The sequence below is a fragment of the Lynx canadensis genome, chromosome F1, assembly GCF_007474595.2.
Source record: "Lynx canadensis isolate LIC74 chromosome F1, mLynCan4.pri.v2, whole genome shotgun sequence".
Classification (NCBI taxonomy): Eukaryota; Metazoa; Chordata; class Mammalia; order Carnivora; family Felidae; genus Lynx; species Lynx canadensis.
The window spans coordinates 21,956,629-21,974,753 of record NC_044319.2 but is presented as its reverse complement, the minus strand read 5'-3'; the positions used below and the strand labels follow the sequence as shown (position 1 = coordinate 21,974,753).

The window sequence follows — 18,125 nt, the reverse complement described above, 5'->3', positions numbered from 1 at the left end:
TTGTTCTCTGTATTTAAGAGTCTGTTATGCTACAGTTTTGAAGAAGGTTTTTACATGGTAAGGGAAGCTAGAAAATCCACCCTTGCAGACTATCCACCGTGAGGCAATTAAGAGCCTATTTTCTGTGCTTGGTGAAAATGAAAATACTCAAGAAAGGAAATGTACATTTGATTTAATAGCATAACTTAAGAAAAGTTGGACCACAATCTAACAGTAGATAAATTTCAAAATCACTCTTTGCTGGACTTAACTGGGGGGGGGGGAGGAAGAAGTGATACCCACACTTGACTATTTTGAAGTTGCTGCTTTGATACACTAGTCAGAAGTTGCCAGAGCTATTTACCATCTCAGAACAATTTGTTCACTTCACTCAGAAATTAGAAGTGTGTTTTGGCCAATAATCCTAAATTTATTTTGTAGTAGTCATTTTTCTTAATGGAAGTGTTTTCCAGATGTTGCCTAAGTCTAGTTGTCTGGGCCCTCTTCCAACAAATGAGGAAAGTTTGATTTCATAGCGTTGTCACTGTTGATTCTGTCTAACCTTTGGACTAATTGGTTCATCCCAATATATTTGCACTGATATATAAGACTTCCAGAACATTGGAAAAACTCACTATTGCTTTTACGGGTAAGTGTCAAAGTTAACTTGCTTCGTGGAATTAAATGTGTTTTCAATTCAATAGGACTATGCTTTATTAAAGAAGTTTGAGAACAGTTTTTAAGGACAGGAGTAGGAAAGTTTTGAAAAGGATCACAGCTACACAATACACCTGTTGGAAGCTTACAAATTTATATGGAGAGTTAAGGGAAAGTTGGAATGATCACTCCTGTGTTTGTTAAATTAAATTTTACTGAAGCTGGTTATTTTTTCTCTGTAAGCTGGGATTTCAACCTTGCACTGTAAGTATATACTATAATTTAAATGGAGTTTGAGATAGGGCTGTTTTTCATTTGGGAGAATTCTAAAGTATTAACATGGACCATAACATGATTGAGATGGTGACTCATGATTTCTTCTGCATAAGATGGTGAAATATTTACAGTAGAATTAAAGCTCGTTATCTTTAAAAGTCTTGTTTCAAGAGTGGGATGGTTTTATCATTAAACCGCATTTTAAAAGTTACTGAAACCGTAAGTAACATGGGCATAAATTAGTGGTGAGATTAAAGAGCAGTTTTCTGATGCTTTTCTTTTCTTTTCAGTGAGGTCTCGGTACCTGGAAACAGACATGGAGTGGAAAATACTTCCCATGTACTTGCTGCTGCTTTCTGTTTTCTTGATTCAGCAAGTTTCTTCTCAAGGTAGCTTAACCACCAAAAAGACTTATTTAACAACTGTTGCTAATCATTCTGTTTTGACTATTATGACAACAAAAGAAACAGATTTCTGAAAACGTACATTTGTTTGAATTTAATGTATAGTATAGTTTTAAAATTATGTAAAAGCATATGCAACATTTCTAAGCATTTTGGAATTCTCACTTTTTCTCATGTCTTATGAAACCTTTCAAGTTTGGAGCTTTTCTATAGACTAATTTTTGTACTCATTTTTGTGGTGACTCCAAAAGCTAAAAAAGAAACCATGGACACATGATAAAACTGTGCTATTGTGATACAGTATCATCAGATGAACTGAAAAGAATGACGTTTAAATGGCATGTAATTTTTGCTCACATGTTTCCAGTAAATTTAATGAGTATTTTACATCAAATAAATTATTGCTAGCTTCTTTCAGGATCTGTAGAACTAGGCACCATGGTACAGTGAGCATTGACAATGTTTCAAATGGCCTTGGATTAATCTTGAAAGTGCTCTGTTTCTTACAAGAACTATTCATCCAGGAATGGACTCTACTTGTGTGAATGTCATCTTATATTGTAATATTGAACTATTCACAGTACTCTAAAAACTGTCCTGGATGAACAGTTCTTGTCATTGACATTTAGAGAATGTTAAGATATATCCAGTGCAATCACCTTAGCAAATGTCTCTAGCATGCGATCAAAGTTGATTAATGGCAATAATACTGAACATCGGATTTTCATATCCTTGTTTTTCTTTGATAAGCAAAACCTGAGAGAAGAAAAATCAAGGTGCATGCTTGTTATGGTGAAATTGCATTTATAAAATAGGCATTTCCAGGAAAATAGTTAAAATTCCCATAAACCTAAGCATGAGAGATAATCTCCTGACGTGGACATAGTTTCCGAATCACTAAGATAAGATGGAAAAACACATGGAAGCACATGTGAACGTTTAATAAGGAATCATGGCCTCTACACTATCTTTTGACTCCTCTGCTGTCTTACGATAGCATTACAAGGCTCACAACACTGAGAGCATTTCCTAATCTACCTTTCCTCTGGAATAAGATCAATTGTGCTCCAAAATGGTTTTACTCTCCTTTAAATGAATGAATGTAAAATTATCTTTAAAATTAACAGTGGTAAAAGTAGGACAATCACTTAGTCTATGAAAATAAACTTTTCCTATAAAGATAATTGATTTCCTCATTCAGAAATCTGCTAATTAGGAAAGAATAGACTTTAATGTTGTGTTGTCTGCTTTTCTCGCCTTCTCAATTTCTCATTCTCTTTTTCCTTTATATATAATATATGTATTTATATACATACACTATATATGCGTTTTTGTATGTATTGTGCACATATGTACGCAAAAGGTTGTGGAAGTTGTCCTAATATCTACTATTTTCTTTGCATGTGAAGACTTTCAGTTTCCCAGACTCATTATTTTGAGATTTTTTCAGTGTGTTTCAACGTCCCTCTATGGATTTAGGACATTGCACCTGCCAATTTCTATTCCAGAGATGGATTCGATTGTTACATTTCTGTGGTTTTATCTCTCAGGAAGGTGTTTTCCAAATGACTTCCAGAAATATATTTGAGGATAGCTATGCTTTTGTTCATATTGTTGTTTTTTTCACCCAGAATAACTCTGACCTTTATATTCATGCCCAGATGCTATTTGAACGGTTATTTATTTTGTCTTCTCTGTATCTGTGGTTGTAAACATCTCACTTCCTCAACATTTAAAGAACCAGTTATCCTCACCAGTAAAAGGAGGAGGAAGCCTAGGGAAGTTTTTGCTGGCCTAACCAGCTTGTTTTAAACTCAACATGAGGGATGAGAGGCAATGTGATTGGGTGGGAATAGTGTTGGCTTTAGAATCAGATATATCAGAGTTCAAGTTCTAGGTGACCATGTAACTTATTATCCAAATCAGGACACTTCGAAGAGTGAAAGAGGTCAGTATGAATAATTTATAGGTAACACATATTTATTATAGGTATTATAGGTATTATAGGTAACACAATTTATCTGTAATACATATATCCTGGAACCATTAACTAACCAGGTATTCTTGAGCTAGTTATTAAAATCTCTGTGTTTCAGCTGCCTTATCTCTCAAAAGGGGCTACTAATACCCTCCTGGTAACAGTTTCATAAACATTAGAGATAACATATGACTGAGTGTCCAGCACAGAGATACAGAGATGCTCAATAAATGTCAACTAGTCATCATTTTAGCTGCAGCCTCAGTTGAGCTGTGGCCGCTCTCTGCACAACTCCCCAACCCCACTACTGCCCGAATATCACCCTCTTTATGCAAAGCCATTACCTTTGCCTCATTTTCAAAAGTGTATTTATCTTCTCAGTCTGGTGAAGAATGAAGTGGCATGATCAAGGTCACATCAGAGATCAGGCAAAGATCACCCGGACCCATTGCTAACCATCATCCCCAACCTTTTCCAATTGATAAAATTCTCCCTGACCAAATGGCTTTGTCCTCCTCATTAGACCCCTTCCTTTCTGTAAAGTGGTTTAGCCATGTTTACCCTAGTATTGTATAATTTTAGATTTACCAAGCTGTGCAGGGAGATGTGGGGAAGGGTATTCTAGAGATGCCACCTGCAACTGTGATTATAACTGTCAACACTACATGGAGTGCTGCCCTGATTTCAAGAAAGTCTGCACTGTGGGTAAGTCCTGACAGCTAGTGTCTCCCCTGCCAAGCAGCACTGTTCTGTGAGTCCCCTTGCAGCCCCTTCCAGTGCTGTTTCCACACTACTGCGCTTCTTTTTGCTTAAATGCCTTTCCCTTCCTTGCATAAATGTTGCAGCGTGCTGTACCTAAGGATGGTGTCAAAGCTCGTGACTCTTGGGGGAGGGAAGAGGAGGGGAGCCTGGGACTCTGACAGGTGCACAAGGTTATTGACTAGTCCAAGTAAAATATCTTGTTGTAAATAGAGAATGCTGTGACTCAGGAGTCATCAAGTAAATAGTAATGAGTACTATTCACTTACCAATCAGAGATATAACTGCTTAGTGATGGGGTTCTTCCATAGCTTCATCAAAAGAATCCATGGATATAAAATAATCTTATCTACTGTTTGACTGTTTGATATAAACATGTTTCTAAATTGTCTGAAAAAAGTCACTTTAAGTACGAAGCATTAGTGTCTTATGAGGAATTTCAGTTAAAACCCAAAGGTTTTAAATTTTAAATGATGGGTGGTATTTCACCTGAATGCATTTTTAGATCATTTTGTTAACACGGGCATTTCATATCCAATTTGTGAAAATTATCATTAAAAGTGGTTCAAACTTATGTTTACTTTAGAATTTGTATGTGAAGTTGATAAATATACTGCTGTACAATTATGTGTTGTTGAAGGTGATAATTTCAAACAGGCTTTGGTAAAGTTATTGGGTCTCTAACCAAGGCTTATTTTGAAATGAGCAAGTATAATCCATGCCACGGGATTAGGCTGAAATCTTTCAACGCCACATGTTGCCCAGTTCATCATAATAAAAGTCTCTGCGTTATAAATGATTTCTGAGCCTAAACAGTGACCCATCTATATTATGCCAGCTCTTTGGAATATTGTAGGATCTGAACATTCACTTAATAAGCATCTATTACAAAGCAGTGGTGTGACATGGAGAGGATGGGGGGATTTCATATGAAGGGTTCCCACTTTTCCATTGTCCGTATGTGAAATGACTCAGCACTGGGGTGTCTCTTAGAGTCTTGAAAGGCAAGAGAAGCTTCCCTGAGGCACCATATTTCCTTCCTGACTTCTCCACTTAGAAAACCATGTATTTTCCAAATTTCAAATAAAAGACTCAGAAATGCACTTTTGGAACTCTAGGCAGCTATAAGGTGGGAAATGGCTATCAGTACATGGGTGTGGCTGCATAATCAGTAATCTATGTTTTGTTTTGCTCTGGATAGAGCTTTCCTGTAAAGGCCGCTGCTTCGAGTCCTTTGCAAGAGGGAGGGAGTGCGACTGCGACTCGGAATGTAAGAAGTATGGCAAGTGCTGTTCCGATTATGAGAATTTTTGTGGAAAAGGTAAGCATCGTGGTATCAGTCAGCGCCTCTCAGTACAGCCCGATCTATGCACCTACCTTAGCTTTGCTGATAATGTCCAATATGCACTCCACCCAAGGACTTGATTTTACTAGCACAAGCCATTTCATATTAATTTTGCTTCACCAAGATGAATTGATGAAGGAAAGCCTCTTCCAACAGCACTGCCTGGTTCTGCCAGTCTCCAGGAGCTCCAGAGATCGCTGGTTGAGGAATAGAGAGAATAGGGGCTGAGTGCACATACTTTTTCCTCAGGTGTGGTTCAATTTCAGGTGCAATTAACAGTAACCAGCTCATTCCAGGATTTCTTGTTTCACCCTAACAGTGCTGACCCCACAAAGTCAGCAGTCCTTTGAGTTAGCTGTGCTTTTGGCTTCAGAGTTTTTGAGTGTATATTGAAGGACAGAATGACACAGCTTCTCTAAACTAGTAAATTTAGGAGTTTGATTAAAGACACTAAAGTTATAGGCAAACCTACCGAGAAGTTGTCAACCGTCTGTTGTATGTCCCTTCTCATCTCTGGAGCCCATGGTCATCTCTATCTAAATCCCTGTGTGTGACAGAGTCAATAAAAAGGGGTATTGCTCCATTTTAAAATCCTCCTCTCTGGTTATAGGTCCTGGAGAACTAATCTGAGAGTATAATAAAACTTCAGATTTTCCAAAACAGTTTAAAAAAGACTTAAATAATAAATTCCTTTCTTTACCAAATGTTTATTCTTAAATTATACTTTGTTGAAACAATGATATTTGTGAAGGTAAAAGTGAAAATAAGCATTGCTTGCATAATCTTATTCTATTTAAACAAGACTGTACGTCCTGCTTCTTTTGAACAGTGGAGAAATAGGGTAAAAAACTGTTTATCAGCATAGTTGAGGGATATTTCTTAACTGTTCAATGTTTTCATTGGAAAGCAGTCCAAAAATGATGGAGACAACACCCTCATAATCAAAAACTCAGAGTGTGGAGTTCCTGCAGCTTTCAGAAGGACCCATGATGAAGGATACGTATTTATTCATCGCCCTGATAATGGTTTTGGCTGTGAAACAAAAAATAATTTATTTTGGATGGAAGATGAGTGGGAAGGAAGGTTGGGTAGAGAGTGATGAAGCATTGAAAGAACGTGCTAAAGACCATACTACCGGGTGCTGGGTCAGATTACTTGAGGTTTAAGTAGGACTCAACAACAACAAATTTGATGAAGGTCATGCTTCATTTACAGAATTCACAAAGATAGTCAGGGTCTCAAGTGAAAATAATGGAACCACCCAGAGCTTCAATACTTCATTTTTTACAAATAACAACTGAACCATCTTATGACACACCTCTTAGTTGTTTTGGGATTGCTATAGACACGGCTGGTAGGCATCTATACATTTCAAAATCATAGCGTTTCAAGCGCTGAAAAAATGTGGGTGAGAAAACAGTCCAAGAGGTTGTTTGGCTCAAGATTATGAGCTAGTACATGGCAGAACTGAGCTGTTTGGGGGAAGACAGAGGAAGGTGTGGGGTGGTCAGCTCACGGAGACTGCACGGGCAGGAGTTTCTGGGATGTTTAGTCAGAGCAGCAGGATTTATCACAACTCCCTCTACCCAGAGCATCTCATTGTCCTCCGCTTTCTTATCCTCTAGAAGTCCCTTTCCTTTTCTTCTGGTTCCTAATGATCAAAACACGTCCCTTGTCTTCTCTTCTAGACACAGAAAGGGTAGGAGGACGGGTGAGAAAAGGTTTCAAAGATACGCACCAAACCATTAACAGTTGTTTAACTTGGGGAAGGGCAACACATTTTGAGAAAAGCATAATGTGAAGGTGTGAATTGTTTACAAGACTAAATATTCATGTACAGCTTTTGTAATTAGAAAGAAGAAAGGTGGATTGGCATCATTTTATTTAAATGAATATGAAAACAGGACAAATGTACTTATTATATTTCTCTTTGTGAGAGCACAAATACCTGTCATTCACATGCAGTAATTATTTTTACCATCATAGAAGATTGGCATAAGGTATGGAGTTGAGTTGAGGGTTTTTTTTGTTGTTGTTGTTTTGTTTTTGTTTTAGGAGAGAGAGAGTGAGAAAGATTGGGAGAATCTTAAGCAGGCTCTATGCTTAGTGTGGAGCCTGATGCAGGGCTCGATCCTATGACCCTGGGATCATGCCCTGAGCTGAAATCAAGAGTCGGACGCTCAATTGTCTGAGTCACCCAGGTGCCCCTAGAGTCAGGTATTTTTTAGGCAGAGAAACACATTCAGAAATCATCTAGAATAAATATCTCAATATGCAGATCTGAAAACAAAATTCAAGAAGGGTTAGTTCATTTGCCCAAGGTCACAAGGGTAGAGACTTGCAGGGCTAGGGCTGGAATTCAGGTTTATATTTTATAGCAATGCTCCTCAGAATTAATCACTTTGCGGTAATTAGTGTTAGGCTAAGGGCCTGCCTACACTGGTTTTCACCAGCCTCTATTCTTGAAGCCAGATGCGTCCATGCCTTTCACAGTTAAGAGTTGCTGATGAATGTCAACAAGATGTTAACTGACTTGTCTCGCTTGGCCTCAGTGCATAATCCCCCATCACCATCTTCAAAGACTGTACCTCCAGCTCCAGGAGCATCTCAAACCATCAAATCAACAACCAAACGTTCACCCAAATCACCAAACAAGAAGAAGACTAAGAAAGTTATAGAATCAGAGGAAATAACAGAAGGTAGGAAGATGACAGATGTAATAAAAGGTTTTGAGATGGACTAAGCTGTAGGTGAACTACTTTTAAAAGACTCTTCATAGAAAAAGGGAATCATATGAGTCATGAAAGGCTTATTACACTTTTTAAAGAAGTGTGTTTTAAGTCAAAGTTTAAGCCAAATTATAAACCCTCAGATATTTATTTTTCTTACAACTGAACCCAGCATGGGTGTAGGTTACAGTAATCAGAAGACAAATCTCATTGGGAAAAAAAAGCCCAGATCTTCTGCAGAATAATTAGATTCTGTGAGACATGGGGAATTTGAGAGAAAGTAATATATACTGCTAGTATCTGTGTTAAGCTTAGCTACCTGGCTTTTAACTGACAAATTTAAAGAGCAGTTGAACATATTACTGATAAATTAAAAAAGCAGAACACGGACATTTGCAGAGCAGTCAACAACATTTCTCATTGTATTTGGACTGGCGTTTTTTTGCTTTCAATTGCAGTTGGTGTGATCAACCTTTTTATTTGATTTATAGAACATTCTGTTTCTGAAAATCAAGAGTCTTCTTCCTCCTCTTCCTCTTCCTCTTCAACTATTCGGAAAGTCAAGTCTTCCAAAAATTCAGCTGCTAATAAAGAATTAAAGAAGAAACCCAAAGGTTTGAGCATTGATAAAGATCAAAGACTATATCAATGCCATATTAAAAATAATTCTCTAAAAGCAATGCGTGTTGGTAGAATGGTTTGAGGACATTTCAATACTTGGGGCATGTATAGATTTGTAAAAATAATTTGTAAAAATTATTTTAGAAGATACTAATGAGAACTTCCTATAGGAAACTAGTGCAGAGCAGCTAAGAAAGCACTCTTAAAACCAAGGATAAGAAGATGCTATAGCAGCAGCTCTGGAAACACAGGATGGCACCGGAGATGATTATTTATGGTTTTTGATTTTCATTCCTGTCTACCTGATATCATTTTTCTTTCTTCTCCTTCTTCCTGTGTTCCTTGTGGTTTTTGCTTTCCCTTTTATTTTTCCTTATTTTATTTTGCACACATTTATATGCTGCTTTAAGTGTTTTAAAACGTTAATCCATTAAAGTCTCATACACATCTCTGGGAAAGGCAATATTATTATCCACGTTTTACAGATCCTTTTTATTATTTTTCTAATAAATTATGTCATATCTAGCTGATTTTTTTTTTTTTGTAGTAGAGACTGTCCCACAGAGTAGGCTATTACCTCCTAAAAAAAGTTTCCTTTTGTTCTATTTTTTTTTAATTTCCTGAAATTCTAAAATACATTCTCTTTCTCCAGGAAATACTGAATATTGGATACTGGAGTTTCAAAGAACTCTATTTCCTGGGTGGTTGTTATTTCCCCTGAAGCCTTTACTCTGGCAGAATAGCCAAATAGTCTTTGAATCATCCAGAGTCTTGCATACAATGCAAGTGCAATACATGTTTGTTAAATCGAACTCCTCTCAGGGATGAGCTCTTGATGTGCTCTTTGGGTAGCTGCTAGGAGAAATCCTGTTCAACAAGGTCTTTGGCTGCCATGGCATCCTAATCCCCTCTGTATCCCCTGGGCTGCTGAGTTTAGGTGGGCAGAGGAAAGGGAAGAGCTAACAGCTGTGTGTATGGAAACAGATTAGTAGGGACCGCTGGAGTGACTGGAACAGATTCCTGGGGTGTAGTTGTAGAGGCTTCCGAGGCCAATTGGTACAGTTAATCTTGAAGATGTTGGAACTAGGTTTCCAGAAGGAAGAGTGCAGCACTCAACAGTGTGAAGTAAAAGGAGTGGAGGAAGTGAGAGGCAAAGAACATTAATATAAAGAGATGAATTCGTGTAGTTGATCATGTTGGTAATTTCAAAGTTGCCACTTGTTTCTATACATTAATAGTATAGACTTTTACTTGTGCTTTTTCATCCCTTCTCATCAATTCCCTAAAATAGCCCAATCAGATAAGTTAATCATTTCCCATTTTACAACAAATTAATGAATTACAGGTTAGCAATTTGCCTACAGATAAAGCAGTTTGATCAGCTATCAACACAGCTAGCTGGTAAGGACGAGCTCTTTAGGTCACTATGGAAAACTATTCAAAAGTAAAAAATGTGCATATTTTTTTTCTAGTAAAAGATAACAAGAAGGAAAAAACTCCTAAAAAGAAACCTAACCCTGAACCACCAGTTGTAGATGAAGATGGAAGCGGACTGGACAATGGTGACGTCAAGCTCACCCCGACTCCTGACATTCCTACCACCCAACGCAATAAAGTTACCACACCTCCCAAGATTACAACAGTCAAACCGACAAATCCAAAACCCAGTCTTCCACCTAATTCTGATACACCCAAAGAGACATCTTCAACAACGAGTGAGGAGACAGCAGTTGAAACTAAAGAGACTCCTATAACGAATAAACAGACTTCAAATAGAGAAAAAGAGAAGACTACTTCACCTAAAGAGAAACAAAGTGCAGAGAAAATACCTGCTAAAGATTTTATACCCACATCCAAAGCTCCTAGTACATCTACACCAAAAGCTGAAACTACAACCAAATCTCCTGCTCCCACCACCACCAAGAAACCTGTTCCCACTACCCCCAAGAAGCCTGCATCCACCACCAAAGAGCCTGCACCCACCACCCCCAAGAAGCCAGTACCCACCACCAAAGAGCCTGCACCCACCACTCCCAAGAAGCCTGCACCCACCACTCCCAAGAAGCCTGCACCCACCACCCCCAAGAAGCCTGCACCCACGACCACAGAGCCTGCACCCACCACCCCCAAGAAGTCTGCACCCACGACTAAAGAGCCTGCACCCACTACCCCCAAGAAGCCTGCACCCACGACCAAAGAGCCTACACCCACCACCCCCAAGAAGCCTGCACCCACGACCAAAGAGCCTGCACCCACTACCCCCAAGAAGCCTGCACCCACCACCAAAGAGCCTACACCTACCAAGGAGTCTGCACCAATGGCCCCCACGGAGCCTGCACCCACCACCCCCAAGAAGTCTGCTCCCACCACTCCTAAGGAGCCTGCATCCACTACCACCAAAGAACCTCCACCCACAGCCCCCACGGAGCCTGCACTCACCACTCCAAAGGAGCCTACACCCACTGCCCCCAAGGAGGCTGCACCCACCACCCCCAACAAGCCTGCTTCTATTACCACCAAGGAACCTGCACCCACAGCCCCCAAGGAGCCTGCACCTACCACCCCCAAGGAACCTGCACCCACAGCCCCCAAGGAGGCTGCACCCACCACCCCCAACAAGCCTGCTCCTACTACCACCAAGGAACCTGCACCCACGGCCCCCAAGGAGCCTGCACCTACCACCCCCAAAGAACCTGTACCCATGGCCCCCACGGAGCCTGCACCCACCACTCCCAAGGAGCCTGTACCCACAGCCCCCAAGGAACCTGCTCCGAGCATTCCCAAGGAGCCTGCACCCATGGCCCCCAACAAGCCTGCTCCTATTACTACCAAGGAACCTGCACCCATGGCCCCCACAGAGCCTACACCTACCACCCCCAAGGAGCCTGCACCCACCGCCCCCAAGGAGCCTGCACCCACCGCCCCCAAGGAGCCTGCACCCACCGCCCCCAAGGAGCCTGCACCCACCGCCCCCAAGGAGCCTGCACCCACCGCCCCCAAGGAGCCTGCACCCACCGCTCCCAAGGAGCCTGCACCCACTGCCCCCAAGGAGCCTGCACCCACCGCCCCCAAGGAGCCTGCACCCACCGCCCCCAAGGAGCCTGCACCCACCGCTCCCAAGGAGCCTGCACCCACCGCCCCCAAGGAGCCTGCACCCACCGCCCCCAAGGAGCCTGCACCCACCGCCCCCAAGGAGCCTGCACCCACAGCCCCCAAAGAACCTGCTCCCAGCATTCCCAAGGAGCCTGCACCCACCGCCCCCAAGGAGCCTGCACCCACCGCCCCCAAGGAGCCTGCACCCACCGCCCCCAAGGAGCCTGCACCCACCGCCCCCAAGGAGACTGCACCCACTGCTCCCAAGGAGCCTGCACCCACAGCCCCCAAAGAACCTGCTCCCAGCATTCCCAAGGAGCCTGCACCCACCGCTCCCAAGGAGCCTGCACCCACCGCCCCCAAGGAGACTGCACCCACAGCCCCCAAGGAGCCTGCACCCACCGCCCCCAAGGAGACTGCACCCACTGCTCCCAAGGAGCCTGCACCCACAGCCCCCAAAGAACCTGCTCCCAGCATTCCCAAGGAGCCTGCACCCACCGCCCCCAAGGAGCCTGCACCCACCGCTCCCAAGGAGCCTGCACCCACCGCCCCCAAGGAGCCTGCACCCACCGCCCCCAAGGAGACTGCACCCACTGCTCCCAAGGAGCCTGCACCCACAGCCCCCAAAGAACCTGCTCCCAGCATTCCCAAGGAGCCTGCACCCACTGCCCCCAAGGAGCCTGCACCCACCGCTCCCAAGGAGCCTGCACCCACCGCCCCCAAGGAGACTGCACCCACAGCCCCCAAGGAGCCTGCACCCACCGCCCCCAAGGAGACTGCACCCACTGCTCCCAAAGAGCCTGCACCCACAGCCCCCAAAGAACCTGCTCCCAGCATTCCCAAGGAGCCTGCACCCACCGCCCCCAAGGAGCCTGCACCCACCGCTCCCAAGGAGCCTGCACCCACCGCCCCCAAGGAGACTGCACCCACCGCCCCCAAGGAGCCTGCACCCACCGCCCCCAAGGAAACTGCACCCACTGCTCCCAAGGAGCCTGCACCCACAGCCCCCAAAGAACCTGCTCCCAGCATTCCCAAGGAGCCTGCACCCACAGCCCCCAAAGAACCTGCTCCCAGCATTCCCAAGGAGCCTGCACCCAAGGTCCCCAAGGAGACTGCTCCCACCACCACCAAGGAGCCCATCCCCAAACTTCTCAGGGAGCCCACTCCAGCTTCTCTTGAGACACCTGCTCCAACCAACTCAGAGGGCTCTACTACAACCACCATGGAGCCTCCCACTACTCCCGAAAACCCTGCTGAATCAACTCCTGAGTTTCCCAAAGAACCCACACCAAAGGCTCTTGAAAACAGTCCCAAAGAACCTGTTATACCTGTAACTAAGGCTCCTGGAGTGACCACACCTGAAATCACTACAACAGCTAAAGACAAAACAACAGAAAAAGACATACACATGACACCTGGAATTATGGCTGCTGTACCTACATCAACTCCGACAGAAGAAAAGACCACTGATTCCAAAACAAGAACAACCACACAAGTAACATCAGCCACATCGTCCAAAAATACTCCTCAAGCCACAACTCTTGCACCCAAAGTAATGACTACAACAAAAAAGGCAACTACATCTGAAGAGACTATGAATAAACCTGAAGAAACCACAGCTGCACCAAAAGACAGAGCTAATCCTAAAGTGTCAACTCCTAAATCCCAAAAGCCAACCAAAGCACCAAAAAAGCCCACTTCTACCAAAAAGCCAAACACGATACCTAAAGGGAGAAAACCAAAGACTACACCAACTCCCCCAAGGATGACTACATTGACAGTGCCCAAATTACACCCCACCTCTTCCACAAAAGCCATTCTCCAAACTACCACCAGCCCCAACCAAACACCTAACTCAGAAATAGTTGAAGTAAATCCAAATAAGGATGGAGATGCTGCAGGAGAAAAACCTCACATGATCCCCAGGCCCCCCGTGTTAACTCCTATATTTATCCCAGGCACGGATATCTTAGTGAGAGGATCCAATCAAGACATTGCCATCAACTCCATGCTTTCAGGTAACAAGCATCAGTTACTTTGCTTTAAAATTGGTAATGTTAACTTAAATTTATTTGGACCAGAATGCCAAGTTAGTATCACTCTATTGAAGTACATTATCTAGAATCCTGAACTTGTTAACTTGTGGAGTTTTCCAGCTTCTCCATAGGTAAGCAGAGGAGTAATTGTAGTAAGGTTATTTGGTCTTTGGAAAATCATGTAATAACCTAGTGTGCTAGGAACTTAGTGCATTTTCTGTGTCTATATGCAGACACAGTGTATAGAATGTCAAAAATACTTAAGTGGAAGTCTATCCTTAAAAGAGTATAACGCAAAGCAAAAACCTGCAATATTATTCTTTACCAAACCAAGTCTCAAAGGCAATCCGAACTGAAAAATGGAATTTTGTGTTGGGATCAAACATCCTATAATTATCTAATACATGTAGATAATGGGTAACCTGGCCTATTCCAATTCGTAACTTATTTTTATATATTACTTTTTGAATAATGATCACTTTTAAGTAAACCAATTATGAAATCTCTCTCTTCTTTTTCATTTTTGAAATACACACACCTCCCACTAGTCCCTTCAAAGGCTGAGGAAAAGGTGAACAGAGGAAAACAACACTGTGGGAGGATTTGAAAAGAATGTGAACACTTTTCGCATTTTCTTTTATCTTGGCTTAATTTTTTGTTTTAGATGAGACTAATTTATGCAACGGTAAGCCAGTAGATGGGCTGACTGCTTTGCGCAATGGAACATTAGTTGCATTTCGAGGTGAGCTATGCACGTATTTCTTTTTCTGCTCTTCATTTTGTTCTTGGCATTTGGGAGAACCAAAGAAAAGTGGAAGTTTGGGTTAAGCTTTCTGGAGGGAAACTGATTGATGAACGTACCTCACACAGTATTACGAGAACCTGAGAGTAATAACCAAAATATAAGATTAACAAAATTGGACATATTGGGAGAGACAAACAAAACCAAGAACTTGAAGAGATACTACTAAGATTTTTTGTTCCATTAGAATGAAAAGGTAGTTCATAGTTTGATTTCGTATCAAATGAAATGACATCAGGATTTGTATTACCTGCTCTATTTTACTTGAAAATAACATCTTGATTGTGATGTTTTCTACAGTGCTACATTGTGTGTGAGTGTAACAGAGCAGCAGTTACTTCCTGTTAATTCTCTGCTGTGCCTTCTGCTGGTCCAGTCCTCTTATATTTTGATTAAATCTGACCGGAAACAAATCATAGACTAGCACAGTAGAGGCTAAAGAGATTTTGGCAGTCATTGAATTATAACTCCTTGGTTCTAAAAGGTAAAGAAATGGAGAGAGAAGTGACTTTCTATTAAGTCACAAAGCCAGAAGTTTCTAGGGAAACTGGAAAATTAAAATATTTCCAAGGCTTGAACTTCAGACTTGAGAAATCTCTACTCTCAGAAATGTTCAAATACTAACTATACTAGTCCTCATGGTATTGACTAAACTTGTCATGTAATGCTTATTTATTCAATCTGTTCTTACGATAGACTAAATTTTTTTTATTTTGGTTTCTTTATTGGGATTCATTCAGCTTATAGGCTGACAGATCACTTTCAATTTTAGGTCATTATTTCTGGATGCTAAGTCCATTCAGTCCACCATCTCCAGCTCGTAAAATTACTGAAGTTTGGGGTATTCCCTCCCCCATTGATACTGTTTTTACTAGGTGCAACTGTGAAGGAAAAACTTTCTTCTTTAAGGTAAGAAAACTATCTTTTTTCAGAGAAATCAGCAATAAGCTATTCTTTATTATAACAGCATAAATCAGCTTAACCTCTACTTCAGAAGGGTCTCCATATTTTATTAAGCTATTCTATCATCAAAATTTAATCTGAAAAGTTAACAACTTGGTAACATTACAGGCTAATTTATTCACTTAATGAAGTTAAAACTTTCTCCCTATATTTAAGTCTAAGAATGAATCCCTAACCTTTTTATTCCGAAGCTGTTAACATCATTTCCTCTGTTGAATTATCAGGATTCTCAGTACTGGCGTTTCACCAATGACATAAAAGATGCAGGGTATCCCAAACAAATTGTAAAAGGATTTGGAGGACTAAATGGAAAAATAGTGGCAGCTCTCTCCATAGCTAAATACAAGGAAAGACCTGAATCTGTGTATTTTTTCAAGAGAGGTATGTGTTACATAATTGACAAGATTACAAAACTTTTAAGAGTTGATTTGTCTGGGAAATTTTATTCAATATTTTCATTTATTACTGGGTTTACTGTCAAAAGATCTTTAATGGCTGGAATCAGATATTTTCAATGAAAAAACTGAGGACAGGAAAGAGTATTTAGAGCTCTCAGCATACAAATTACAATTTCATTTGAATGTTCAGGTCCTTAATGTAAGTGTCATCATTTACTTTCAAACAAAGTTAAATATACAAATATACACAGTTTGTTGGTTTTGTTCATTCAGGAAGGATTTCAGGACTCAGTAATTATTTTATACTACCCTTGGACTAATGGTCATTAATGTCTGGACATACTTTATGAAAGACCTTGATCGTTTCCTCTATCTTGTAAAAGCTCTTTTCCACTTTTTTGGAGGATTAAGCTTAATTTTCATTATTATATGTGATTTTCTAATACATAATAGGTGGCGGCATTCAGCAGTATATTTATAAACAGGAACCCGTCAGAAAGTGCACTGGTAGAAGGCCTGCTATCAATTATTCAGTGTATGGAGAAACAACACAGGTTAGGAGACGTCGCTTTGAACGCGCCATAGGACCTTCTCAAACACACACCATCAGAATTCGCTATTCACCCATCAGAGTCTCTTATCAAGACAAAGGTAATGTTTCTCACTGTGTTAAAAATTCTTGCACATGAAATAGATGTAATACAGTTTCTTACAGAATGAAGCTTATTGAATGCAGTGACTAAATAGCTCTAATAATTTAAAGCGTATTGATGTAAAACATCAATCCAACTCAGTGGAGGACCAGATCAATACTTTCTTTGTGTGTGTGAGTAAAGAAATGTTTATTCAGGTTTGTTCATTGTAATTAATACCACTTATCAGGTACCTCTTACCAAGAACATTACATACAAATCTGTAAACCTCAGAAGAGTCCTGTAAGGTAGGTATTTGTACCATGTCAGAGAGAGCAAAAACTAAGGCACAACTCGCCCAAAGTAGTGCTACTAAGTCACCAAACTGCGATTCAAACCCAGGTCTGCCTAATGGCTGCTCTTTCCTATAGTACATTGCTTTTCAGTCTGGTATCTTTAAATCTACAGGTTTCCTCCATAATGAAGTTAAAATGAGTTTATACTGGAGAGGATTTCCAAATGTGGTTACTTCAGCTATAGCACTGCCCAACACCAGAAAACCTGATGGCTATGATTATTATGCCTTTTCTAAAGGTAAGCTATTAAGTAAAATCTTCATAGGTTCTTACAGATGTGCTCTAATCTCTGAAATAATATAATTAAAGCAAAACCACGAGTGTTCAATGGTGACTAAAGATGAGAAGTTAAACTATACTTATTCTAATTGCTCTGAAAAAGAGAAAGTTTAGATTTTCACTTTATTTTCAATTGAACTGAATGTGCTACAATTCAATTCTGTACTATCCTTCATGAGATTAAAGCCTAGTATAATAAAACATATTACTTGAGTAAAACTGCTACTAAAAACAGTATTTTACTTCTACTGCCTGTGGCATTTATAGGAGGTCTTGTGCCACAAAATATTACTGATTTGCATCACTACACAGTCATGAAGATCACAAAGAAGTTGAGAAACTAACTTTATTAATTCAATTATATTACCTGGGGCACTTTTCTTAGAAAAATTCAGAAATCTAAGTTATTCTACCTATATAAATGTCAAAAATATTTTTAAAGGATAAAACAAGTGAGTAATTTTTTAGACTTAGTTTTTCTCAAATTCTTACCGTGAAAAGGAGAGATGAACCTAATTTTATGGAAAGATGGTGAAAGGTCAGTATGGGAAAGCAATTTTATTTTTGTAAATTCAAATTAATTAATCTAAACATTTCTGATATTAAATTGACAAACACTGTCTTTGAGTGTAATAATAAAAAAAAAAAAACCCTATTTTTAGTTCAGGTGTTTTGTTTTCTTTTTAATTAAAAAAGGATTTCTCTTTTATTTAGATCAATACTATAACATCGATGAACCAAGTAGAACAGCAAGAGTCATTACTACTCGTTCTGGGCGGACCTTGTCCAATGTCTGGTACAACTGTCCTTAGACCCAC

General features: G+C 40.7%; 1 protein-coding gene across 1 annotated transcript; it reads left to right on the top strand.

Annotated features, from left to right (window-relative positions):
- The first annotated feature begins 691 nt into the window (after positions 1-691).
- PRG4 (proteoglycan 4) lies at positions 692-18,119 on the top strand. Its single transcript, XM_030303368.1, has 15 exons — positions 692-900; positions 1,203-1,301; positions 3,877-3,999; positions 5,255-5,374; positions 7,951-8,097; positions 8,619-8,741; positions 10,221-10,968; positions 11,605-12,866; positions 13,011-13,859; positions 14,542-14,619; positions 15,452-15,588; positions 15,867-16,023; positions 16,494-16,691; positions 17,141-17,266; positions 18,022-18,119. Exons 2-15 carry the CDS (start codon positions 1,229-1,231, stop codon positions 18,117-18,119), a joined length of 4,239 nt encoding a protein of 1,412 aa, XP_030159228.1. The 5' UTR covers positions 692-900; positions 1,203-1,228.
- The last annotated feature ends 6 nt before the right edge of the window (positions 18,120-18,125 follow it).